The sequence below is a fragment of the Convolutriloba macropyga genome, chromosome 5 (genome assembly GCF_964194025.1).
Source record: "Convolutriloba macropyga chromosome 5, txConMacr16.3, whole genome shotgun sequence".
NCBI classification, from domain to species: Eukaryota; Metazoa; Xenacoelomorpha; order Acoela; family Convolutidae; genus Convolutriloba; species Convolutriloba macropyga.
Window position 1 is genome coordinate 4,522,521 of NC_134472.1, and position 26,886 is coordinate 4,549,406.

At 36.9% G+C, this 26,886-nt stretch overlaps 1 protein-coding gene across 1 annotated transcript; it reads left to right on the forward strand.

Annotated features, from left to right (window-relative positions):
• Positions 1-1,938: 1,938 nt before the first annotated feature.
• Positions 1,939-26,886, forward strand: LOC142339064 (ubiquitin-like modifier-activating enzyme ATG7). Its single transcript, XM_075388725.1, has 8 exons — positions 1,939-2,225; positions 15,303-15,911; positions 16,309-16,575; positions 19,228-19,382; positions 20,867-20,980; positions 22,022-22,208; positions 25,526-25,759; positions 26,409-26,886. The coding sequence occupies exons 1-8, from the start codon at positions 2,093-2,095 to the stop codon at positions 26,738-26,740; spliced, it is 2,031 nt and encodes a 676-aa protein (XP_075244840.1). The 5' UTR covers positions 1,939-2,092; the 3' UTR covers positions 26,741-26,886.

Genomic DNA, 26,886 nt, shown 5'->3' on the forward strand with positions numbered 1-26,886 from the left:
TATGTGAATATTGGGTGATAGATGTAATTTGTGGAGAGATATACAAGTGGTATCATTGGAAAGCCCTTCAAAAACGGTATCAATTCTTAGATATTTTTCAATTTTTGGTTTCTGGAAGAGAAATTAAAGCTCCATCAGTTTTATTTTTCTGGCCTTTTCAACATTCATATAATCCCTCGATTAATACCTTGTTTACACTTGAAATAAACAACTTATACATTATGGGATTAACATTTCAAACTCAATGTTTTCTGGCAAAAAAACTATTTTGAGTAGCAAATGCAAGGCAGCTTAAATCAGTGTCGGGATTTCGGCAAAGCAATTGAAAAGTCAAACTTTTGTCATCAGAAAATTGTACGTGATAGTAAGCAAGCAAACCTGTGTAATTATGTAATTTATCTAAAGGTGCAATTAGTTCTGATTGCATAAAAGAATTTTCTTAAAAGTATGAAAGAAACTTGTATAAAAGAATTTTCTTAAAAGGTTATCTGTTTAGCTTCGAAAGTTGACCATCACCTTGGCAATTGTTCATACCAATTTCTTTGTTGAAAACCAAACTGTGTTCTCAAATGAAGTTCGTTGCTATTATATTGGTTCTGCTGGTCTTTTTGAATGCGATTTTCCGCACGGCTAACTTTTCGTCTTACCATTTGATTTTTTCATCCTCAAAAACGGGATAAACAGATAGAGACCGGAGAGCATTTAGTGCTTTTAGTGCTTACGGCTCATTAGTCTCTAAGTATGCGATTCACCAAAACTTTTCAAGAGAAATCCCCCTCCCCCACCTCAATTAAGCTGAGCTAGCCAAATGCGCCGCTAGCTACTGATGAAGTCAAGTGCTCGCCAGTAGTTTGAAAGCAATTTAATCGAAATTTTGTCTCGCTAGTATCTACTGTTATCTAGTATCTACTCTGTTACCCCGTGATTTTTACACCCCTACCCTCTCAATATTTGTAGATACTCATGTTTTCAACCCTTTCTTGAACAAGTTAGATAAAGAATAGCTAGACACATCAGATGCATGGGGGCGAAAAAACAAGAAACGGATTAACGCCGGATGAATTGCTCTCAAATGGATGGCAAGCTGTTGCCTTCATCAGTATACAGCTAAGACTTAGTTAGCCCAGCTTTCGTTTAACTGAGGGAGAATGTTTGCTGGTGATGTTTTACAGTTATTTGTGGAGTTTTATGTGGCCATTGTGTCTTTGGTTTTCTTGTTGAAATAAATAATATGGAACTGATACTTTCTGGAAGTTGGAATTTATCAACCTGTAAATAGTATATTTTTCCCTCATAATGGTAGTTTTTTAATACTAATGAGAAGTATCACCTGTTTTGTTATGTAAAAGAAAAAGGTATCAGAAAAAGAACACGCATTAGTATGTTCACACAGGCTTTTGGAACAAAAAATGTTCTCATGGTGATCGGGGGGGGATTAATCAAACTCTGGTGAAGATCTTCTTCTGTTTACAGAACCTCCGTAGACAGCAAACAGTGCAACTCGGTGATGCATAAAAAAATCTAAGTTCGTCAATCTGATAAAAAATTGCACAAAAAATAGTAAAACGTTTTCTCGCTTCGCAAATTTTAGGTTTGATTTTGATTTTTCAATTCCAAAGCATTATTGAATAGTACAAGACTGCAAACATTGCGACAGCTCTTCTGCGCCCCAAGCCGGATTTTCTTACATATTTTCAATGAAAAACTATAAATGAGTTCAGATTAATTTTGCAACAGTGTATGAAATTTGTGGCCTGAATGGATGAGACATATTTCCATTGTTGCAATACTCTCTGACCATTAGATTGAATTTTTTTAAAGCCCAATGCTGAACTTTTTATATAAATATAAATTTTGGCTGCTCAATTTATTTCACCTAAATTTTGCCAAATTTAGCAGAATTGTAACGATTTCTGACTTAACACCATTTTCAGAGTCCACAGTATGCTTGCTGACACAATGGTAAGATTGTATTGATAGACTACTACTGATGACCGATTTGTTTGCAAAATCAACATTTCGAAACGCACAAAGTGAACTGATTTGCTTTGAAATTATTTCCATTTTGGTCCAGTGAGTGTCATCTTTTAAAATGATCAATCCGTTTCTGAGTTCGCTTGACATTGGCTTTTGGTACCAATTAGCCGACAAAAAGTTAAACGAATGGAAACTGGACAACTCCCCCAAATCTATCAAAGGATACTTCAACAATTCTCTGAAACCAGGTAGGAATAAATTGTATATTGAAGGTGAGTGGGTTGATATTATGCTCTTTATTTATAGCCCCGTTCAGCTACTCAAACGGTTGTCATTAAGGCAATGTTTTCGAGAGAGCTAAAAATGAACGGAATGTTTTTCTCTCAAGAGAGAGGAATGCTTTCGGTCACCTGTGGATCTTTAGAAGAGTTTTTTGGTTTGCAATAAGATCAGGAGTATTAGTTTTCTAATTGTTTAATTGCTCTCAAACGAAGTTTTTTAGCAATTGTATTAGTCCTTTTTTATTTTTTTAAATTCTATTAGTCTTTTAATGCAATTTTTTTTTGCTTGACCGATTTTTCGTCTGAGCCATTTGACTTTTCGTCCTCAAAAACGGGATCAATAAGTAGCGCCCAGCGGGCCTTAATTGCTCTTAGATCCTTTCAGCCCTCTTGTCTCCAAGTATGTGATTCACAGAAACTGTTTTTGAGCCTTATACTTAGGGTGTAAAGTGCGGTTCTTAGAAACTGACCCCCCACAACAGCACCCCAAATCACCACCCTTGCACATGTTGTTGTAGCTGTCGCAGAGCTGCAAATTGCAGGTAATTTTTGCCGGATACTTGCGCTTATTGCCGTTTTTTAACTAGTACTTTTGTTGCATTTGTATGATCAGAAAAATTGTTATAATAGTAGTACTGTGACTGCCTATCCACAAAACTAGCTTGTGGTGCGGCGACCTTTCTGCGTCTTCGACCCGGGTTAGGGGCCAGGAGGGCCATCGTCAGCATCGGGGGAAAGGTGAATGACATGCGGTCCCCGGCTTAGGGGGGGCCAGGAGGGCCATCATCAGCATCGGAGAAAGGGCCAAGCAAGGCGGATTATTCTTTGCAGTGTGGTTGTGTTGGAATAATGGTATTAAGTCCAGCCAGTTAGCAACGTCTACTTGTCTTTCCCACAGGTCAATTACTTTCAGGACCGTGGTCTTCTTACTGCAGTTGAAAATTTTTAAGTGAATGTGGTGCTACTTATTTTTTGGGCCAGCGGTTAACATTTTTACAGATCCTACTCTAGGAAGAATTTAGGAGGGGGCAGTATCCAGTTCTTGAGTTTAGTTGCTCTTTATTGTTTGCTAATTGTTTCACGAACTCCCTTCAAGTATAATTTATTATCGGTCTCATGGGACAAAAACTGGTTGAGGAGGTTGTTTTATGATCAACACGGTGGCTCTGATAACAACCGGCTAGCAATTGCTCTGCTAACATTTCAGTGCGAGCTTTCACAGGCACCCTTTCACCCTCATTGTGTAAGTCAATGATTTCTGATAATTTTACACAGCCAGTAATAGTGCAGCAAGCAATGTTTTGTTGCGTCTGCAGATGGTTCCAGTTTGTTTTGCTGATTGTGGAAGCCCAAATGGGAGCACCGTAGTTCAGGACGCTCCGACCGATAGCTTTTGATGTAACTGAGAGTGTCTCTTTTTGTGCGACCCTAGTCGCACCAGCAATCTTTTTCTGTATGTTATTGCGCTTTTGTAGCGTCTCTTGTGCTCCTTACATGTTCCCCAAAATTGAGCATATTATCGACACCAAATACTTTGACTTTAGACCTTACTTGTATTGTGAATTGTTGATTCTGAAGTGTTGGTGAATTTTGGCCTCCTTTCCCCAGGTTGTTAGTATGGTTGCACTTGGTTTCTCAGCTGATAATTTAAGCTTTATTGGTTCTAGCGAGTCGTGTAAAATATTTAGGTCGGGAGTTATCATTTCACAATTTTTCAAACTGTGTTTGAAATCTAGTTTAAGTTATATCATCAGAGTAGGAAGTGATGTTTATATCTTTAGGGGGTAGGGGGTGCTTGCTCATGTATATGTTGAAGAGCATTGGCGATAATATACCACCTGTGCGAAACCCTGTTTTACTTATCTCCCCTTTGATGGTTTTTTATTGTTATATTCTACGTAAGACCTGCCCTGTAAATATAAATCGACCCTTGTTTTTGCCTTTTGGCAGTGGTGCCTCGAGTATGTCTCTTAGTAGTAGGTTTTGGTCAACTGTGTTGAGATATAAGGCTACTAGTAGATTACGGTTGCATGGTTCATTTTGATTAAGGCATTTTCGTAAATCGTTGTTGACAATATTGAGAGCTGTCGTTGTGGAGTGCTCAGGTCTGAAACCGAGCTGATGTTCTTTTTATTGGATATTCGATAAAGTCACTTATTAAGCAGCTTTTTTCTGTTAGTTCTGCTATGGGGGAGAGGAGTACAATGGGTCTGAAGTTTTAAGATTCGTTTATGGGTTTCCCGTCTGGGATAGGGGTAAAACCCGGCCAACTTTGCAGATGTTCGCGATTTTCGTAATGTTTACAGAAAGGTTTATGAGGTCAGTGAGATATCTGAGTGCTATAGGGCTTAGATAGTGTATGTGGATTGGCCCTATTCTATTTGGGACCAGCGCCTTTTTTTCTGTGTCTTATAGCTTCTTTCACTGTGTTCCACTTTTACCCTCTATTTCCAGTTTCCTTATTGTTATTAGTGTAATTCTGTTGTTTTTCATTTTTCTTGGGGTATCGAGTGTACTGTTGGTTAAACTTGTTTGAACATTTCCTTGGATCATGGCGAGGAGTTGTCTTCTTAACGTCAAAATATATGGCTATGTTTGCAGGTGTTTTCGCGTTACTCGACGAAACTCTTTTTCTGTTCTCCCGAGTTTTGAACGTTTACCTCTGCGAGTAAGTGTTTGCACAAACTCGTTCCATTTTTTGCGCTTTTGACATTGAAAGGGTTTGTTTATTTCACGGTTTGGTTGCGTTATTTTGGGGTCCCATTGATATTTTATTTGCATATCCTCTCTTTTAGAAAGTTTTAATGCTTCGCTGAAAAAATTGGCAACCACTTTTAATTTTTCCATGTATGTTATGCCTGCCAGCCGCTGCATTGATGCCTTTCCTTAATCTATTTTCCTCAATGGAGACGTTTGTTGGCATTTTTTGTTTCCTCAGTTTTAGTTCAATGTCGTCTCTTAAACTTGCTCAGTCAGCTGTTTAGTAGTCGTTGAATTTTGTTGTGGTGTGTTGTGTGACAAGGACAGAGATGATGGATAGAATTATAAGTAAACGGTCTTAGCCTAATGCGTACTCCCTGCGCCAGTTGATGTTCATTGCTATGCTTGAACTGACGAAACTAATGTCTGGGGAGCTTTTTCAAGATTTAGTTACTCTTGTGCGGGCCTTTTCTCAGTTTTCATGATTAGAGAGGTCTATTTCAGTTGCAATTGTGTTTCGTCTTGTGTCTTTTGGTTGTTTTGAGTGCCATAGAGGACTCTGAGTCTTAAAATCACCGACAATGCTGCAGTAATCTAACTGAAGTGGTTTACGAAAATGGTATCTAAGTGTTCACTGGTTTGATGTCATTAACACCTGCGGTGAGTTCTTTGGCTTGAAGTTCTATGTGTTTGTCAGAAGTCTTAAATTTGATTTCCTGAATCAGAATTGTGTCCCTATTGACAAAAGCTACCCCTCCACTTTTGCATCTTTCTTTGGACCTATTTTCTTGGATTATGCAGTAGCCAAGTGGGTTTTGAGGGTGGTTTTTTCATTGAGATTGGTCTCCTGGGTGGCATCTGTTTGAATGTTATCTTTCTGCATCCAGTCTATGATTTTTGTCTAGTTTTTGTTTGAGACCATTACAATTCACTTAAAGAATGTTGTGTTTGTTGTGAGTGGGGGAAATTAAGCCTTGTATTTGCTTCTGTTATCTTGCACCTAGGAGTAGTGCTGACAGTCAAACTTGTTGTTCCATTGCTCTCTGCACTGTAGGTTGGTGCAATTCAAGTGAGCCCTTTCTCTCCGGCTGCACCAGACGCCATATTGATTCCAGTTGCTACGATTACAACCTAGGATGATTTAATGCCGCCTAGGATGAGAAGAAGCAGGGCAAATATGTTTTTCTCAGTCAAATGATGCGTACTAGAGACCAAAGAGACTGGGCTTGCCTGATCCCGCCGCAAAAACCCGTTGTTCGATGTATGTGTACAGGGTGTATGAGTCCTGAGGGCGGTTGTCCGCTCGTAGTTCTACGGCGTAGTGGCGTACCTCTTTACATCGAGCAGGTCGTAAGGGCACGTCAGCAAAGACCCACCTACTATCGTTGCCATTCGTTTTAATTGCTATCGAACCAGGCTTGAGGCAATTATTGTAAACTTGTTGGTCTTTTTATGCAAACATTTTGCTTGACCGTTTTGAGCTCGTATGACTTTTATGCGCTTGATTTTTTTTTGCCTGATTTAAATTTCTCTCTCATTCACAAGTGTCAGCAGCTGAACTCAAGTGGTGGCAGTTTACTACTAAAACTCGAATGAAAAGCGCCATAATTGATGTAATTGTTTTCATTTTAAATGTTATTAGTGGTTATAGTGGGATGTAGCAACCTGTAATGACGTCACTTGAAGCCCCCTTAGTGGATTTTGTACTCACTGAAGCAGGCTGCAATAGATTGACCTCCCACTAGTCACTGGAACAATTCTTTCGACGTTTTTTTACCTTCCGTTTTACACAAGTCACGACTTTCATGTTTGAATATGATTGACCTCACTCCTTGTTTCAAATAAATGGAATTCATTAACAAATTTACGCGAATGCTTTCAAGGCTTCATATATAAAGATTTACCGTATTAACGTAGCAAAGTTCCTTTGTGTATGCTGATGGCAGGTATTAGATTGAAGCATTCTGGCTTGTGTTGACCTTATGTGACGCTTCTAATGGAACTGCAGACCACAGCCCACTTTTTAAGTATGAAAAAATTAGATCATTAATCTTATCTTTTTTTTTCACTTGATTCAATCCTAACGTCAGTCAGGTGACAATATTCTGGCGATGTTTTAAATTTCAAAAAGTTTTTGAATGTTTCTTCTGCTATTTGTCTTTCGGTGTGGCTATTTCGGCAAAGGATATTCCCAATTCTTCACGCTGTGTTGTTACGCCTTTGGTTTCATTAACGTTTTTGTATTAAACAAGTTGCTATTTTAACGCTCGGCCACTGACCGCCACCTCACTGATTGAATTTGAACGGAGTTTTAGAATTCATTCAAGTTTACCTTATTTAGTGAAAGCGATCACGGTCAAAAGAGCAAAATCAAGAGAAACGAGATAATCTGGTAAAGCTCTGATGAAGTCAGCGTACTCGCTGTTAGAATTAAGCTAAATAACCTGCAGTTTAGAAATTGAAACGTGTATAATTTTGTAATCTAACTAAAACTGCATACCAAATTAGAAGATTTCTGACATTTTGAAAGAAAAGGCTGTCAATTTCTATATATTTTCTGTTATATCTTTTAAATCGAATGAACTTGAAGGGCGTCAATGGCGGCTATTTTCTGGCAATCTCTGGGGTATGTTACTTAATTACCAGATCCGATTTTTACTTATCAAGCCAATTTTGTAATATGTGGTGAAAATAATGATGCTAGCTCTGTCAGTTACTAGTGAAGATTGACGTTTTTGTTCCGACCCCCACTTGTGGGGGGAGGAACTATATACTCAAATGGGTTTTTTTTTGTTCAGTCAATTTTGGCCGATCGATATATTCATCGCAGAGAAATGTGTGTGGTATCATTGAATTCAAAATTAAATTCAAAATTAAAAAGATTTTTATTTGAATTTCGTTTTTATCCAGAAGTTATCGGGGATTGAAGTTTTGTGTGAACACGGGATATTTGGCATGTTTTTGTTCACATTTAGTGTAATTTTTCTTCAAATTAAGATTTCTACCAAAAATAGTATTTCAAATTTACATTTCATGCAACAAAATGAACGAATTGTGTGTTCCTAATGGACTGAATGCGATAAAAAGACTAGTTCTGGTTTCATAGGGAAGTTCACCATCAAAAAAATCGAATTCTGTTTGAGAGCTCTCTTTTTACAAAACTTTTCCGTTTTTTTGTTTTTTTTTGTAAGTCACCTAGAGACTAGTCACTTTTCATATCGAGGTTCCGTTAATAACAAACCTCCTTTACAGTCAAATGAAGCCCAATGAACAAAAAAAATAGTTTTCAAGGAATTGCTCCTGTTTTTTTGGCGAAACATATCTAGTGCTTTGAGAGGAGAGCAAATAGCTGTTAAGACTTTAAAAATAATTTTTCGAAAAATTTTTTCAACATTTACCAATCGTAAACTTATTATCGTGAATGGTAAGTCAGTCTCTGCAATGACAGCACCCTCTTCCGTCCTACTGTAACCAAATTTAGTCTGGCTAGCAGTTTTATCTTCTAATTTTTAGTTATATGACTTCAATGACACAAGATTTCAAAAAATTTTAAATTTTTTTGGATATTTCCGTATTATTCGTTACCTTTAAAATCTTATCACATTATACTACTTTTGACAGCTCCTATTGGCTTTAATAAAACCTTCAGTGAATCACAGATAAAGTTTTCAGAGAAAAGCTTACGTTTTATATGGTTTCGACCTTTTCTCGCATTTTTGGTTTTTGCCTGTTTTTGTTGTTGTTGTTTTCTTAGTCATAGGACTTGTTGTGATGTCATTTTGATCACCTACGCATGAAAAACATCCCTATACTTCCATTGGGGCATATATGAGGGTATTTATTGACTTCCGTTGAATTCTATTGAATTTAATGGCTGTTAAGAATTTAAAGATAATCTTTTGAAAATTTTCTTGAACATTAACAATTAAGTTTTCGTGAACTGTTAGTCAGTATCAGTTTTGATAGAACCCATTTCTTTTCTACTGCAACGAAAATTATTCTCGTTAGAGGTTTTATCTTTAACTTTTGGTTTAATGAATTCAGTGAGAAAAGAATTCAAATTTTTTTTTTAATTTTGATATTTTCGTATTATTGGTTACTTTTGAACTCTTATCCAAATATTATGCACATTATCCAAATATTCTAATCCCATTGGCATAATGAATACATTCAGTGGATCACAGATAAAGTTTTCAGAGAAAAATTAATGGTCTAAATGGCTTCAAAATTCTCTCGCACTTTTCTACTGAGTTTTGGTTTTCGCCTGTTTTTGTTGTTGTTTTCATAGTCTTAAGACTTATTGTGATAACTTATTGATTAGCTATGCACGAAAAACATCTTTTCCCGCCATCTTGTTACTTCTGAACGTAGTTATTGACCTCCGTTGAAAGCTTTTGAGTTTAATGGCTATTAAGACTTTAAAAATAGTTTTTCGAAATTTTTTTGTGAACATCAACCAATCCTAAACTTTTTTCCGTGAACTGTTAGTCAGCCTTAGTACTTACAGGATCTTTTTTTATTTCTAGTCCAGACAAAATTAATCTGGTTAGTGGCTTCATTTTCTACCTATTAGTTTTTAAACTTCAATGCCATTAGTTTTCATGTTTTTTTTAAATTTTCGGGTACCTTTTTTAGTTTTGGATCCTTTTGAAATCTTATCATATTATTCTATTACTGGTAGTTTTCATTGGTTTAGTGAAGACTTTCAACGGATCATAAAAAATGTTGCAGAGAATAGCTTATGGTTTAAATTGCTTCGACACTTTCTTCTCGCACTTTTTGGTTTTTGCCTGTCTTTATTGTTGTTTTCATCGTCAGTAACTTGTTGTAAAGTCTTATTGATGAAATATGAATGACAAACAAACTTGTTGTCCCATGCAGTCATAATTTCGCGTATTTAGTTGAAAGCTTATGAATTAAATGGCGTTGATACTACGAGTTTTCTCAACAATTTCGTGGCTCTATTGTATTTGTTCATATTTGATTTTTTTGAAATTACATTGATAAAAAAGAAGAATCCCATTCATTTCTGTTAAAAAATTTTTTGAACATAGAAAAGTTTTTAGTGAAATGTCTGCTTTCGACACTTTCATTTTTAATGCCTTCGACACTTTCGCTCAAATTTTTCTTGAAATTGCTGTTTTTGCCTGTTTTTGTTCTTTAGGTAGCCGTAAATGCCTGACAAGTCTCTTAAGCTTGTAATTGAGGATTGAATTAATATTGTTACCCGAGGCAGCCAGTTCGTAGTCTTTAGTCCTAAAGTTTATGATATACATTTTTAAATAATTTTCAAACTTTTTAGTTTTTGTTGTTCTTTTGTTAAAATTCTAACTTATTTTCATCAATGAGAGGTCACATCCAATTTCTTGTGTTTCAAAAAATAACATTTCAACTGATATCATTTGTCACCGATGCTTTGTTTTTCGGACAATATGCGTTTTTATAAACGTTTTTTGAGTGCTCATTTTTTGCGTTTCTTTTTCTCTTCTTTCAGAACAATCGCGTAGTAACAGATCCCAATGGTTTTCAAATGTGGCCCAAATCAATTTATTTTATCTCTCAGTATAATTCCTTCAACTGAATTATTAGAAATAAGAACTCAATTAAAATGCATTATATTCAGATAATCGCTAATGGTTTTAATGGTAGCCATAGTTTGTGTATTCGCAAATCGTTTGTAATTTTTTAAGTTTTTCTTTAGTTCGTTTCTATGGCATAGTCTACCCAAAGACAGTTCCTTTTGGTTTTGTAATAACTTTTTAGTTATTTGTCAAAGAGTATTTAGTTAAAAGGTAATGATTTTCAAGACTTTTGAAATTTCTTGGTTTAAAAAATGTTGATTAATTTTTGAATTTCGCCTCATTGATCGTTGTCTTAGTTGACTTGCTACATAGTCTCATTAAGAAAACTTCCTATCTACAGTTAGGAGAAAGTAAATTCGAGTAGTTAGGGTTTTATCTGACTGCATTTTGACGTTGTTACTAGGTGCTTTTAAATTTAGATATTCAGTTTTTGCCGTGAAACTTTTGTTTTTGCTGATTTTGTTGTTTGTTTTTTTTTTGGCTCGTAGTCTGTTTAATGTCAGATGTCATTGGGGCTGTAATGAGGCATGGCATTATAAAATTCTTTTAGTGGATATGTTGTGAAAGGATTGTTTTAAACTCAAACATCTATTTTTGTTATCTCTTCATTTGGTTGACAATTAAGTCAAAAATGTAGATGAGCTCGGGTCGGAACATCATGTGCGAACGCACATTAACGAGCCGCCTTGTTTAAATCATATAGACAAATATTGGGTAGCCTTTAGCTATTTTGTACTTAGTGGGGTATTTTAGCTTTGGGTATTTTGCCCTCATATCGGACCTTCCTGTTGGGAGTTTTAATGTGGTACTTTAATATGACGTTCATCTTATTTAGACGTGTAAAAGGAATTTGAATATTGATAGAATCAAACAGTGCGCATCGCATGAATATCAAATTTGTGAACAAATGTTGCAACGAATATTTTTATGTATCACACACACATACCTTGAGCCTTTTTCCGATCACAGTGTCGTCTAATGTTGTCGAGGCTAAACTGCAAGTGTAACCTGCAAACAGGAAGTGCCGTCTTGTCATGGGCGGCCAGACACTTGGGACACGGTATGATGCGTTCGATTGAGTGGTCATACTCACTATCAAAACCCATCTGAGGTCTCTCTCCCAAGTTGGGATACCACTCTGCTAGCAACATGTCCACGTGCTGAGAATTTTGTTCAAAAAGGTGAGCGAGGTTTTGAATGTTTGGACCAAAATAATTATCATAGGTCAGAGCGTAATTGTGATACTTTCGGCTTTCTATGATCAGAGCTGTGTCGGTAAACACCTTAATTGACAGAACTTGTTTCGGGAAAGATTTTTTCAGTTTTTCGTCTCTGAACTCAACTGAGTTTAGACTGTTTACCATGTCAGTATTTAGTGTTCGGGCCATGTGCCCTTGAGCGTTGACTAACTCGTGTTTGCGAATTTTTACAGTCTCTGGTAACTGAGAAAAAGGCGAAGACTTTCGGCATTGTTGTTCTGACAAAACTTCCTTTATTTCCAAAATTGGAATGTGATCCCTTAGAAACAAAGCTACCCCAGTTTTCCAACATCGCCACGTGAACCCGGAATTCAACGCGTAATCAAGAACAGGTGAAAATTGGCTTTCCTGGTCCGTTTTGAACTCGGGTTGCATTATGTCCCCAGCGGTTAGGGAAAATTGTTCGTCTGAAATGATTCGGGCGATTAGCCTGGCCCAAAATCCGAAAGGAATATAGAAGACCATGAACTTTGATAAACTTCTGACGTCATCAGCTTCTGGAAACCAAACTTGCAAATTTGATCGATCTGTGTCTACTAAATTGCCCGCATGGGGAGGCGCCCCTTTCAAGATTTCATACTTGCTGAACGATTTGTAATGTTTGCGGTAAATTCCGCGCCGCATCCGTTTTTGGTTTGGTTGGAAAGTTGACATAGCTTTCAGGCCAGACTGCTCCGGAACCATAACACTTGACGTCGGAATATCATTTGTTCGCTGGTTGTGACGCCTTTCCAAATATTCCCGTTCGGTAGGCAACGATGATGGTATTAACATGTAATTGTCGCTAAATTTAAGCGCCACTTCAAACTGTGACAGAAGTGGTATGAACAAACACGGCCAAATTTTAAACTTACTAACTGAGGCAATTTTTGAGATCCAAAGTAAGAAATCGTTGATTCGGGCGATTCCGGGGTCGAGGTTGGTTCCGTAATTTTGATTTTCTTTCACAGTGATTACATCTGCTAGCTGGTCAACCATCCATTGGGGGTCTACGAAGTATTTGTCGTTGAGAAGAGTGCTTTCGTAATGCAAGATGATCCCGTTTTCGTGCATGAAGTTCATCATAGTTCCAAATTCGGCAGTGTCGATTGCTCGCACTTTTCGGTTCAATAAATGTCTGTTAATTTCCTTGCAATTTTGCTCCGCTTAAAATGGGCTCTTGGTTTCTTTCTTTCAAGTCTTCGCGAAGCTCCTTGATCCAGCCTTCGACCTCTTTGTACTTTTTAGGCACTTCGATATCGATCAAGTTTTGGTTCTTGTCAGCTCCGGTAGCGTCGCTTTTAATCTCGGATGCTCGTTTCCAAATTTGCTTACAGAGATATACTATGTTATTTTGGTCTTTGCTTTCGGTACACGCAACAAAAATAACGTCCTTTACAATCGGGAAGCCCGAAGTTTGTTTTCGCGATTCGTCAATAGGTTGTTTAAATTCGCCTTTGAGGTATTCTTCCATCATTTCGAAGTACTGGGGCTGGTATTCTTTCGTATGTTTGTCTTTGGCAATGTCCATTCGGGTTCCAACGAGAATAAAATTGGCGTTCGGAATCCGACAGTAAATATTGTTCAACCATTTTTTCAACTCCTGACGCAAACTTGCCTTGTCTCTGACTTTATAACCTTCGTTTGTACATTCAACTGTATTGCAGACTAATAGATATAAACACCGACGTGAAATGAAGTACTGATGAGTTATTTGGTAGACCTCTTGACCCGCAAAATCCCAAGTGTCGAACCAGATTGGGGGCATTTTAGGGTCGCTGTTGTCTTTGGGGTAAAACCAGTCATTCAAGTCAACCCCGACGGTGCTGAGTTATGGCATACCTTTCCTCTCTTGTTCCAGTTTTTCCATATCGTGATGTTGCCTTATGCCGTATATCATCGCCCCCGCGTATTTGTTTGAACAAATTCCCTGACCAGATCTAGCCAGAGCCCGGACCAGTGAAGTTTTGCCTGCATTACTCTCACCCATAAAGATTAGCTTCATCCGTCGCCAAGCCGACTTCCCTTCCCGTTTAGCCGAAAGATACCTCTGATTGTTTTTTGCCGACCCCTTATCAGAACGTAGCTTTAGAACCTCGTCGGCTATCTGGCACCCCTCAAAACTGAAGGTCTGTAACTTGTCCAGAAGTGCGAGGTCTTCGGGTATGATGTGGATATTTGGGTTCTCACTGACTGGGAACCATGATAGGTTTTTGAGCCTTGTGATGGAATCGGATATTTCACACAGGTCACAGTCGTTCATGTGCAGATTGCGAAGCGCTGGCAGAGCTGTGGCTGGAAAAACAGCTGCACCGCGTACTTCCAAGTAGTCGAAGTCAGCTTACTTTAATCCTGTCAACACAATTATAGTTCGGATCTATTCAGTCCCCCCCCCCCCACCAGCTCGATGGACATATAACTTTTACTTTTACAGCCCCGGGCGCACGTGATATTTTTGTATAGGAACGTGCTATATAACAAAACAAAAGTTATAGTTGTGAGCATAAAAACACTGGGGGTCGAAACAGAATAGATCCAATAATTCTAACAAAGCCTGGAACTTTAAAAAAGCATTTATGTCAGATCCTGAAATACAATGCAAAGTCTGAAGTTCGAACAACTAGCTTTTATGGTCATTACTAGAAAAAAAAACAAAAAAGTCATCAGAAGTTGAGACCATACATTAACAATGTAAAAAAAGACTGCGTCCTTTGATGTCATCAAATTTCAGGCTTGCAAAATTTTTCATGATTCAATTAACAGCAAGTTACACAACTTCTATAAATAATAAAAATAAATTAGCTTCTCACTTTTTGAGAAAAGAAAGTATCTTGGGTTATCAGAACAAGGGAATTTAAATGATTTCTTGACCTTCCTGAATTTTGTAGAATCGATTGTTCTTTCTCGATTAGATTTGCGGACAATCTGTTTGATAGCTATTGAAGTAGAAAATATGTCCTTTTGGTTTTGTAATAACTTTTTAGTTATTTATCAAAGAGTATTTAGTTAAAAGGTAATGATTTTCAAGACTTTTGAAATTTCTTGGTTTAAAAAATGTTGATTAATTTTTGAATTTCGCCTCATTGATCGTTGTCTTAGTTGACTTGCTACATAGTCTCATTAAGAAAACTTTCTATCTACTGTTAGGAGAAAGTAAATTCGAGTAGTTAGGGTTTTATCTGACTGCGTTTTGACGTTGTTACTAGGTGCTTCTAAATTTAGATATTCAGTTTTTGCCGTGAAACTTTTGTTTTTGCTTATTTTGTTGTTTGTTTTTTTTGGCTCGTAGTCTGTTTAATGTCAGATGTCATTGGGGCTGTAATGAGGCATGGCATTATGTAATTCTTTTAGTGGATAGGTTGTGTAACGATTGTTTTAAACTCAAACATCTATTTTTGTTATCTCTTCATTTGGTTGACAATGAAGTCAAAAATGTAGATGAGCTCGGGTCGGAACAACATTTGCGAACGCACATTAACGAGTCGCCTTGTTTGTTATATAGCTGAAGAATGTTTGTTATTCAGGTCTTCCGTGCCTGTTCAACATTGGAGATCAAGCATTCCACGAAAAACTTCAGCTGCCATCCTATTCACACGCATCTCAAGGAAAGCTACTACTTGCGAACACCAAAGAGGATTTCTCAAAATTCGACAAAAAGGCCATTTTGACTGAATCAATTGAAGCTCTGGTTGATGTCATGAAAAGCGGAAAGTGTTTCGAAGACCCGTCGCTGTTACTGCCGTTTACAATGCTTTGTTTCGCTGATCTGAAAAAGTACACATTTGTTTACTGGTGCTGTTTTCCGTCTATTCATTTGTCAAACAAACTGTGTGAAGAAATTAAACTGTCCACCATATCAGAAGAAAATATTTCTGTGCTTCAAAATTGTACAAATAGCGATTTTACAGAATCTTTGTTTGCGATAGATACAAAAACAAGCTGCAGTATTCCGTTTTCGGAGTTGTTGACGCGAGAAAGCACAGAAGATGTATTGTTCGTATGTGCAGATCCGTCGACTGACGTTAAAACTATTGGATGGTTTTGTCGAAATGTGATTAATGCTTTGATCTTCAGCTTTGGACACAAGTCAGATACGATAGCTTTGATTTGTCTACGAGTTCTGTCTCAAAATGGTATATTTTTCATTCTTGTCATTTGCGTGACAGTTTTTTTCTACAATGTTATTTCTGACACTGTTTCCCGTTTAGAAATTGATTGTCTATATAGATTCTTTAAAATGTGAATGCTCCAAGATAAAGATTTAATCCTGATCTTGTGATTTAATTTTAAAGTTTTTTACAGAACGAATAGCAAAAAGAAGCCACTTGTTTTACACCACACATCATAGTACTAATATTGGTAATCACTTGACTACGACCCCTGGGACCTATTGATGATCTGTCGAGCAGATTTCATATTATGCTACATGATTTATATCATAAGAGTTGCAAACAAATGTCCATTCTAATGAGAACAATTTATTATAAATTTAAGAATTTAAACAGTTGTACTAACTCTTAATCTCTTCAGGCCAGATTTCAATTTCCACTTCCGTACAATTAACCATTCCAACCTCTACCAACACTGTAACGTTTGAAGACCCAATGTCCTTGTCGAGTAGTGGCTGGGAAAGGAATAAGGAGAAACTACTTCCCAAGATGGCAGATCTAAGCAAAGTCATGGATCCCAAAGTGCTGTCCAAAAATGCAGTTGAGCTTAATTTGAAGCTGATGAAGTGGAGAATTGTACCGGAACTAGATTTGGACAAAATAGCACAGCAGAAATGTTTGTTGTTGGGTAGGTTTATAATATTATTTCTAATAAATTGCAAATATTAACCAAGCGAGTAATTAATAGCCGCGAAGCAATAACCATAGCTTATTAATCTGCTTATTAATCTTTTCCTAGATTTCTCCAAGATTTTTCCTAGATTTCAAGTTATCTTATCTCACCCTCTTGCTTTGGTGAAATTGTTTGTCTTTTTGGCTTGTAATGTTCCATTGATCTGCCGTGCATGTCAAAAAGATCCGATGCTTCACTCAAGTCTTTGAGTTGTATATCAGGACTCGTCCTGTCATCTTTTAACTTTTTCACAACAAAAATTTGTTTCTTTTTACTCAATTTTTCCGCTTCAACAATTTTTGAGCGATATGTTTTACTTCTTTCAGCTATGTTCATTCTTCATCTGCTCGAAGATATTCTGAGTTGCATTGTCTCAGCGAAGCAATCTTCATTGAACAAAGTCACTATCGAAAACGAAATCGAAAAGAAAAACGGGATAAACCCATGAAGTCTAATTTTCGATGAACTGTGTTTGAAGTCAGTTGTAATTAGTCTTAGAACCCGGTCAGATGTTTATTGGCGTTGATACTGCTCACTTTATGGGGTCATTCTTTATGTGCCTGACTACGAAGTGCAAATTGGCTTGTAACACTTGATTAGCTTTTGACGTTTTGTAAATTAATCTATGTTTATCTTGTTCCAACCCTAACCGGGGTCAGGGGAATAAGTGGCGGAAATTTTGACGGCAATTGGCCTTATGTGGTCTATTCTTTTTAGTATGTTTTTATTATGAGTTGCTATAGAGATGGCTGAGCTAAGCCATTATTTGGCCTTTCCTTGATTTTTTATTTCGTCAAGATTTTTTACGACATTTGTCGACACACTCAATTGAAATCAATTTTTGATCATTCATTCAGGCTGTCTTTGGACTGAGTTGAGTGGGTGACGTCAATTTTCACTTTTAATAGAGCTTTTCTTTCTTACGAGTCTAAAATTTTTGTTCTTAAATAGCTAATCTCTCCCAAAAGATGTATCGCTACTTCAATCGAATGAGTCAAGGTCAAGAGAGAATCTCCCACTCTAATTGGATGTTTTTTTAGGTCATTAAACATGAATGCTTAGTATCTTTACCCTTCCTTTTTTGACTTTTCATTTTCGATGCTCTAGGTGATGTCATTGTTTTACTTAGCCTTCAAATCTCTGTCAAGCGAAAGCAGAGACAAACAAACCTGTTGTTTACCACATTATTTCAACTGCTTTCAGGATTATATTGAATTGCTAGGCTGCAAACGTGGTTCGGTACCAATAACTCCAATTAACAAAACATTAGAAGTCAAAGAACATGAAAATCAACGTGAAAATATGCAATTCAAATTTTGTGTTCCTCCTCATTTCTTCTTGTTAATAGCCGCCCTCATCTTCTCAGCCGGCTATTATAGCGCTCCTATTTCTTTTTTACTTCGTCGAATAAAAAAATGTTTCGCTTTACCTCATTTTGCCGCTTTTTCAACATTTTGCGTGATATCTTTTTGACTTCTCTAGGCAAGTTTCTCTCTTCTCTTAGTATTAAGCTTCTTTTCCTCCATTTTAGAGGCTGATTTCATTTTATTTATAGAATTTTATGAAAGTTTGGACCAAATAAGAACTCTTTTGAAACTTAGAAAAAAATAGGGTGTCGTCAATTTTTATCTTATTTTTTCTAACTCTTTCAGGCCCCTCGCGATTATTTTCCGGCAATCTGCCGGCCCGCTATGTTTACATTTTTGTTTTTCTTTCTAAAATTGTTTGTATCGAGCCGTATGTTACGGGGCTGATGTGACAATTATTGTAATATTTATGAACTGCTCACATTCTTTGTATCTGATTTTTGTTTGGTTATTGAACGTATGTATTGTAACTCGTTTTAGTGCTCTGTAAATTCTGCTTAAAATTTTTTAGCGAATTACAGCCGATGTGTTTTTGAGTTTTCTCCAGACAAATATCCTAGCCGTCTCTCCAGCTTTATTGACGTGCGCCGCGGGTAAAAAGACGTTCCTAAAATAACAACTCAACTTCTGTTTTTGGCTAGTGCTCCAAAAAGTTTTCAATTGCTGAACAAAACGCAAACAATTTGCTTCATGCTGCTGTTGAATTCAATTATTTGTTTGCTTTTCATATGACGTGGGATTTTTTCACGCTGATTCTCATGACTAGATTTTTTTCAAATACGTCAATCAATATTTTCATGAACATTTGGTCTTTGAGAGAAATTATATTAAGATTAATGACTTGTGGCTTTGCTAGTGGATGTATTTTTTGGTATTTTATTTAAGATGCTAATGTTTTGTTGAGACGCCAGGAACAAAAACCCTTATTTGGCAATTTCATTGCTGCTGCAATTTTTAATTTTATTTTAATATTTCCATACCAGTTCCCTATGTGTGCTATCTATATATAGGTGCTTTCCTCTCCACTTATTAGTTATTTTTGTGACTGGGCTGTCTTTACACTGTCTGGAGGGGAACAGCTTGGAGTGCAGCATCCGGCTAAGTGCTACTCATCATCCCTTATGTTCCGACCAACATCCATCGTTGCCGGATTGAATGAGTTCCGAATTTTTTCAGGGAACAGTCTGTGTACATGCAGATTCTAAAATTTTGCTCGATTTGATTGATTAGTTGTCTTCAGGTGCGGGCACTTTGGGTTGTAATGTCGCCCGTCTGCTTCTGGCGTGGGGTGTGACCAAATTGACCCTAGTTGACAATGGCAGAGTGTCCTACTCCAATCCAGTGCGACAGACTCTCTTCGTGTTTCAGGATGCTCTGGGTGGAGCCACTTCTAAGGTACACTTTTTTCACTCGTGCTCTGTTGCCTCCTTCACTGTTCAGTTTTCACTTCTAAGGTACACACATTACTTTGCAAGCGGGTATGGTCACGGTTGTACTCAACAAGCACTACAAAACCTCAAAATACCAAGGTGTAATATTTTAGTACTAACAAGGCGTAATGAAAGTGTAATAAAATAAAGGAGCTATTCGGCAGCATAATTTAAATTTTTTCGCCCAGTGAAACGAAACTTGAAACACATTGACTAGTCTTGCTAAAGTCGTGGGGATTCTTGCTTGTTTCTCTCATCAAGATCTGATTTTTTTGAATTTCTTAGATTTTGCTTGTCCGTACGTATCCTGATGTTTTTTTTGCCAATATCTTATCAAGATTCGCCAAGTTTTAAGTTTCTTATCAAGATGTGTCAAGTTTCATTTCACTGGGCTATCTTAACTTGCAAACGCAAATTATTTTTCCAAAATGGTATACTGTCGACTACGACTGTGCGAACTATATCTTGCAATTTTGTATCTGTAGCACGCCGACTCAAAGTAGGTTTTTGCATGTCAGAGAATTTATAGGCTAACAGACAGTTCGTACAATATTGTCATCAAGTTAACAACCTGGGTTGGGACCTCACTACAGCCCACCAGTGATTCACTCACTGCCTTTCCACTAGAAGACATTTATAACGATATAACCCTTTTTATTACCATTACGACATTGCCATTTCGATGAACACGACCCTGACCTATCCTTAATCGTATTTTTCCTTTTCTTTCTTTAATTCTTGGTTTACAATTTACATCAATCATCGCTAAAACACTCACGTGCTCATGTCAAAAGTCTACACTGCCAGAAATTAAGAAGCCAGAAGTTCCTATATACAGAGCCAGAAGGTGACTTGCATGAACTTCATGTGTTTTCAAACATGCAGATTAGGTGTTTTAAGCTAGGTTTCATGACTGCAGAAATCACATCAAAATTTTGGCTCAACATCTCGAACCAGTTCGCATTTCTCGATAAACACAAGTTCTCTTTGAGTTCAAGCAATTTCACGTAACCTGAACTTAAGACACTCACGTGCACATTTTAAAATGCCGAAAGTCTGCAGTGCCAGAATTCAAAACGCCAGAAGTTGCTACGTAGCCAGAAGTTGAATTTCGTTGACTTTCGGCATTTTAAAACGTGCGCGTTTCGTGTTTTAATCATGGTTACGTGACTCTGCAGAAGTTATTTCGAAAATAACTTCTGCAGAGTCACGTAACCATAATATTCGCGGTTCTCGATAAACGCCAGAACTTCTCAGTGACTTCAAGTTGAGTCACTTAAGCATTACTTCTTACACATCTGTTTTACACCATGACTTTAAAACCGAGTGGTTATAAATCAAGTTAAAATGGCGACTTACATGTTCCAAAATCGAAATGGCGAAACAATGTGGTCATTAACAGTGGAGATAGAAATTTCACATAGGAATTATTCGAGATGTTGTTTACAGGTGGAAGCTGCGGCCAGACAGCTGAAGAGTATAAATCCCAGCTGTGAAGTGGATGCAGTAGAAATGAGCATTCCAATGCCTGGTCACCCTGTGGCTGCTATTGAAAAAGACAAGGTATGCGCCATCAATATCAAACTAATTCCTAAAACCTAGGAAATTTAGATATCGTAGGTATTTTTAAAATCGCTATTCCCCATTTGTTAGATTTATTAATTCCCAAACTTTTAACCCGTACTTAACACCTTTCTCAAACCGTTCAAAACCTTTACTCAAAGCCTCTAAAGTTGGTTATTAATCCTTCCTAACTTCTTACCCAAACGCTTCGTATCCCTAATGTTGAATATTAATGGTATCAATTATATAGGGCATCAAAATTGGGGGTGAAATAATTTGAGGGTGAAAAAGCTGGACATACTAAATTTGTGAGAAACTGCTCTCTCCTTTTGTGAATGGCCGAGTTAATGCAATCGAAGTGTTGGTGAGGAGTTAGGATCAAATCTGTGAGCATATCGCTTGTAATTCGATATTTAGACGTAATTTTTCCAGTTTGACTTTCGCATTTACTATTTTTCAGAACAAAATTTTGTGATGAAACCATCATTTAGACTTAAGTTTCCGAATAAGGGATGTGATTAAAACATTGGTTTTTCTCCATTTGGTATCTCTTTTTAAGTCGATTTAATTTAATTGTCCCCACCTCGTTTAATGAGGAAAACAATTCTTTGCTAGCCTTTTGTTCTGTCAGAAAATGTGAGTGTTATCAGTTTAATCCCTTTCAGATTAGAACATTTTACCTGAGGGTTTTTTTGTGGTTTAATTTTGATTGGAAGTTATACGCTGTCAGTCAGTCAGAAATCTAAATTACGGAAATCGAAATTGGGGCAAACGAATTCATGAATCTATTCTGCCCTACCATCCCCCCCCCCCCCCCCCCACCACCACCACCCAGCTTTGTGGGCATAAATCTTTTACAACCCCAGGCACACGTGATATTTGTTTACATTGTAGCGTGCCATATAACAGAACAAAAATTGTAATTGAGGGCGTAAAAATACGGGGGGGAGCTGGATAGATCCGAATTTATAATAGGACTGTATTGTAAAATAAAACCTCTATTTTGCTGTACTATACAAATGTGAACAAATATTTTTTCAGGTGCAAGCTACTCTTGATAAACTGAGTATGCTCATTCAATCGCATGACTGCATATTCCTATTGTTGGACACACGTGAAGCGAGATGGCTGCCGACAGTTCTGGGAAAGTTCTATCACAAGCTGGTGATCAATGCAGCTCTTGGATTTGACTCTTACCTGGTCATGAGACATGGTGTGCTGCTAGAAGGTTTGTGAATTGAGCTATAGATCAGCTTGCTTCATGATCCGGAATGTGTAGTAATAGCCGCGAAGCGATAGCGGCCATCATTGGGAACATCGTGGTTTTTTACAATTCAAAGAATTTGAATTGTTTTGGGGACCTGTCTTTTTTTTAACATTGGTTCACACATTTTCATTATTTTTGAAGTCAAATTGGAGTAGTGATTTTGGTCACGCCGAAACAGGAAGTGGAGCGAACAAGCGAGTGGTTTTGTGGCGTGAAATTTTTTTGCTCTAATTTTGAGGTAGAGTGAGAAAACGGTGTTTGAACAAAAATTCGCTCACTCGCTAGTGATTTTTTTTTGCAATTTCACTTTGATTTTTACTGGTTTGTTTTCCGATTTGTTGGATCGAATTTTTTTTTCTAAATGGTCTCCCAATTCACTCATAGTCCGTTCTGGGTCTAGTTTTGTTTAGTCAATGAAAATTCTCTGAATTGTACGTCAGGACTTGTCCTGCTATGTTTTTTTAATTCGTCGTCTCCATCGATGATTCTTGCGACCATTGACTTTTTCAATTTCAGTGACAATTAAAATTTGTGTGCGTGACAACTTTTGCTCTGCTTATAGGTCAATTGCGTGACTTACCTCACTCAAAAAATTACTTCTGAACTCACTTAATTAACTTTAAATTGTATGAACATTTACTAGTTTAAGATCAATAGTGTACATTAAGTAGTGCCAAATATATATACCCTAATTCTTGAGTATTGAAGTCTTGAGTTTTTAATTTTGAATATTAATTTTGAAATTGCTCTTTTAGTGTTTTTTCCTTATAGAGCTTATGTGTCTCATAAAAAAATGACAGTCCGAATCTAACCCAAAAAGTCCAGTGATTTTAAAGGACTGTTGGTCAATCTGTTTATCTTATTCCTCTATTTGTTTCAATTCCATTGAAGGCCACAATTGTCTATGGCGGCTATTTTCCGACAATATGTCTGCCATGTTTGTATTGTTAAAAATTGTTGATGAGAAATAAACACCAAATAATTTGATTGTAAAAATGAAAAATGGGGTTGGGGCTCAAGCGAGGTGGATAGGCTTGCGATGGCTTGACTGGACTCAGGGGAGTACAAATTGCTTTAGAACGTAGTTTCTAGCAATTATTGTAAAAGTGTTGCTTATTACTACTCGAAGAGGAGTATTGGTATTCTACATATTTTCTAGCTGAAGCAAGTTTGTTTTTGACTTGAATTTCGACTTTTTTCGAACATTTACCTCTGTTTTTTGATGTTTTTGATTTCTGTTTTCGAACATTGGTCTTCTACAGTAGCTTAGTTGTTATGTATAGTAATTAAAAACTGCTGGAATTATTCAAGTTAGAAAGGTGATTGAGAATTTTTGATCCCGTGTACGTTCCTCAAAAATTCGCTTTCTCGCTAGTGGTTTTTTCTTCACATGCGTCATTTTGACATTGATTTCTACTGTTAATTTAATAGCCGCCGTCAGCCTCTCAAACTGCTATTATTTAGGTGCTCTCCTTTTTTTAAAATTCGCTTTACCTTTTTATCACGTTTTTTGTTTTACAAGTCATGATTTTCACGTTTGACTTCTGACTTACTTCACTCATTGTTTCAACTGAATGGATTTTACTTTCTTTCAAGCATTGAATAACAGAATGTAGTGAATACGGTCAATGTCAAACGAGCAAAATCAAAAGAGTCGGGATAAACCGACAGAGACCGGTCATTATGTATTTTTGAATTAGGTTATCAAAGTTCATTAGAGCGCTTGCTAGCTGGTATTAGAGTTAAGCTTAATACCCTTCAGTTTAGAAACTGAAGTAAGTATAGGTTTAGAGGTATAGAATCTAATTGAAACTGCACACTGAATTAGAATAGTTTTTGAAACTTTGGAAAAAATTTTGCCAATTTCTTTTCGTTTTTCTTTTTTTTGTTTCAATCCCGATGTGCGTCTAGCGCGTCAACGGCGGCTATTTTCCGGCAATCCGCCGGCTAATTTTTCGTGCAACATTTTGTGCTTTGAGTGACTTGACGCCGTTTACTTTTTGTTTTGCGTGATCTAAGTTTATCTCTCCTTCAGAAGTGTCAACAGCTGAACTCAAAGTGGTGGAAGTTAAATGAGAAGTGCGCCAATAATGGTGTAATTTCTTTCAATTTTTTCTGTAGTTATAGTGGTATATGATAATCTCTAATGTCGTCTTTTGAGGACCCCCCACCCACCGTTAGTTCCCCCTTTACATAGTAACCTGCTATATAATAACACAAAGTTTTCTGAACTTTGTTATTTAGGTCTCCTTACTATAAAAGTAATCACATTATTAGTTTTTGATTGTGTAGTAGAACTTGTTTGCCTATGGCGTAGAACACGGCTTTTTTGAAATAAATGCGATTCAAAAATAGGTTGTATTTATAACATTCTAATTTTTGAAATTGGACTTGCTAACAGTTGCAAAGAAACAACTGCGCTTACTAATGTAGAAATGATATTTTACGTCGATAGTTGAATGGCAAATGAGAAATGCTATCGCTAAAACATCAAATCAAAGCTGTCCTTGTCGAAAGGGATGGAAAGTGTTATACCCCTTTTGATAAATTTTCGTTTTTTTCTAAAACAGGTTAAAAATAACTTGAACGGAGACTTCGGAAACGTTCAAGTCAGGATAGCCACTAAGTTATCGAACATCAGTTTGAAAAGTTGTTAGCCATTTAGCTTAACAAATTAATTGAACGCCCTAATTTGTAACTGTCATGAAAATTACACAAAAGTACAAATACGGATTCAAATGTATCGAAAATTTTAAGTTTGAGTAACGGATTATAATATCAAAAAACGACCTTTCTTCGTTTTCTACATTGAATTGTTTGATCAAAAGCATGGAAAGTTTTACTACTTTTAGTTCTGTCAATTTTCTCAGCAAAATGTTCTTTTAAAAGATCACAGACAGGATAAGTTTATCTGATTGCCTCGCACACATTTAATGCGCGCACACCCAGTGAATATATGCTCCCTAACTTTAAGCTGGCGACTAAGAAAAATGCAACCCCTCACCAGCCGTTTGAGAGCGATTTCTCCGAAGTTAGTTGACTATGTTTATGACTATTCAGATTAAAATCCAGTGCTCGTATCGTTGAATATAATTGCTATCTTTTGAGCTGTCAGGTGTTAAGGGTAGCAAAAATAGGTTTTTTCTAGTTATGTTAATCTGAAATTTTATCAAGTTTTGATAACTTTACTGAACTTTTGCGGGTTTTTGATTTTTTCTACATTTTTTCTCTAGTTTTCTAATAAAAAAGATTCTCTTTGAAAATTGATTGATTTTTAGAGAGCAGCGGCGGTACTGGTGACATGCCTGGACCTAGTAGCAGTTCTTCTACAACCATGAAAGCATCAGAATCAGTTCTCGGCTGTTACTTTTGCAGTGACGTCATGGCCCCTGGAGACTCGCTATCTGATAGGACCCTTGATCAGCAGTGCACTGTCACCCGTCCAGGCACCTCTATGATAGCCAGTAGTCTGGCCGTGGAACTGTTCTCGTCTTGTATCTCAGATCCACGTGGTATGTAGTTCATGCTTCCTTTTTGAAATTGTGTTTTGTCGATTCTTGTAACAATTTGCTTGTACCCCGAACCAGTTTTAGTAGTTGAGTTGTTGTACGTTAATGGGTGTTTTCTAATGGATTTTTAGATTTTATAGATGGATTTTATTCCTCTGAGTGTATCCTGGATTATAGCAACACATCAAATGGATTACGTGATGTGACTGTAATAGCAGTTACTTGACTATGGTCGTCAAAAATAAAATTTTAGTAGTAGACATTAGTTTGTGGTAACTATTACATTGGGGGGGATATGTTTTAAGATAGGTAACAGCATGTAATACCATATGGGAGGGTGATCAAGAGGGCGATCTGAAAAGAGGAACTTGATGTCCCCCGTTGACCATCCTTGCTTTATTGTATTTATACGAAAAAGCTAAATAAATATCTCTTTCTCTCTCATATAAGCTTATAGGTAATGGTTATTACACACTAATGTCTACTTATGTTTCGTTTTACCTTAAATTTTTCCGGTCGTGCCTTTTTTGCTTTTAACCAGAGCCTTGCATTACTGACGAATTTGCACTCGAAGTTGATCTAAAGAGTAATTTTAGTTAGCCTAATCTTAAGAAAAACTAAAGCCGTAAGTTTATTTGTTCATCTGCCATAGGAGCGGAATGTCCTGCAACCTCTGGCGATGCAACCGATTCCTCCTCGTCAGATGATGACACCTCTTTGGGTCCTGTCCCTCATCAGATCAGAGGCTGGCTCTCTCAGATGTACAAACAGATCACGCCCTATGTGGAAGCGTATTCCAAATGCGTAGCATGTAGCCAGTCAGTAATGGACGCGTATAGAGAGAGGGGTAACGAATTTCTGTTTGAAGTTTTTGATGAGCCAGCGTATCTGGAAGACATCACTGGATTGGCCAAATTGAAAATTGATATTGAGCAGGGATTTGGAGATGATATTATAGCTCTAACGGACGACGAAGATGAATAATTAATATAATTATTTGGTAAAGTTATAGATATATGATCAATTTGGAAAATTTTATTATGACAGATGCATTATTATTATAATAGTCCTCGGAATGTTGATTAATTATGGAGATCAATCACCACTACAAAGCGTTTGCTCTTGATTCA

Excerpts from the sequence above, each read along its gene's own strand:
- LOC142339064 (XM_075388725.1), top strand. The coding sequence starts at position 2,093 with ATGATCAATCCGTTTCTGAGTTCGCTTGACATTGGCTTTTGGTACCAA. Across the intron at positions 2,226-15,302 it reads CAACAATTCTCTGAAACCAG|GTCTTCCGTGCCTGTTCAAC; the intron begins GTAGGAATAAAT and ends TTTGTTATTCAG. Across the intron at positions 15,912-16,308 it reads ACGAGTTCTGTCTCAAAATG|GCCAGATTTCAATTTCCACT; the intron begins GTATATTTTTCA and ends TAATCTCTTCAG.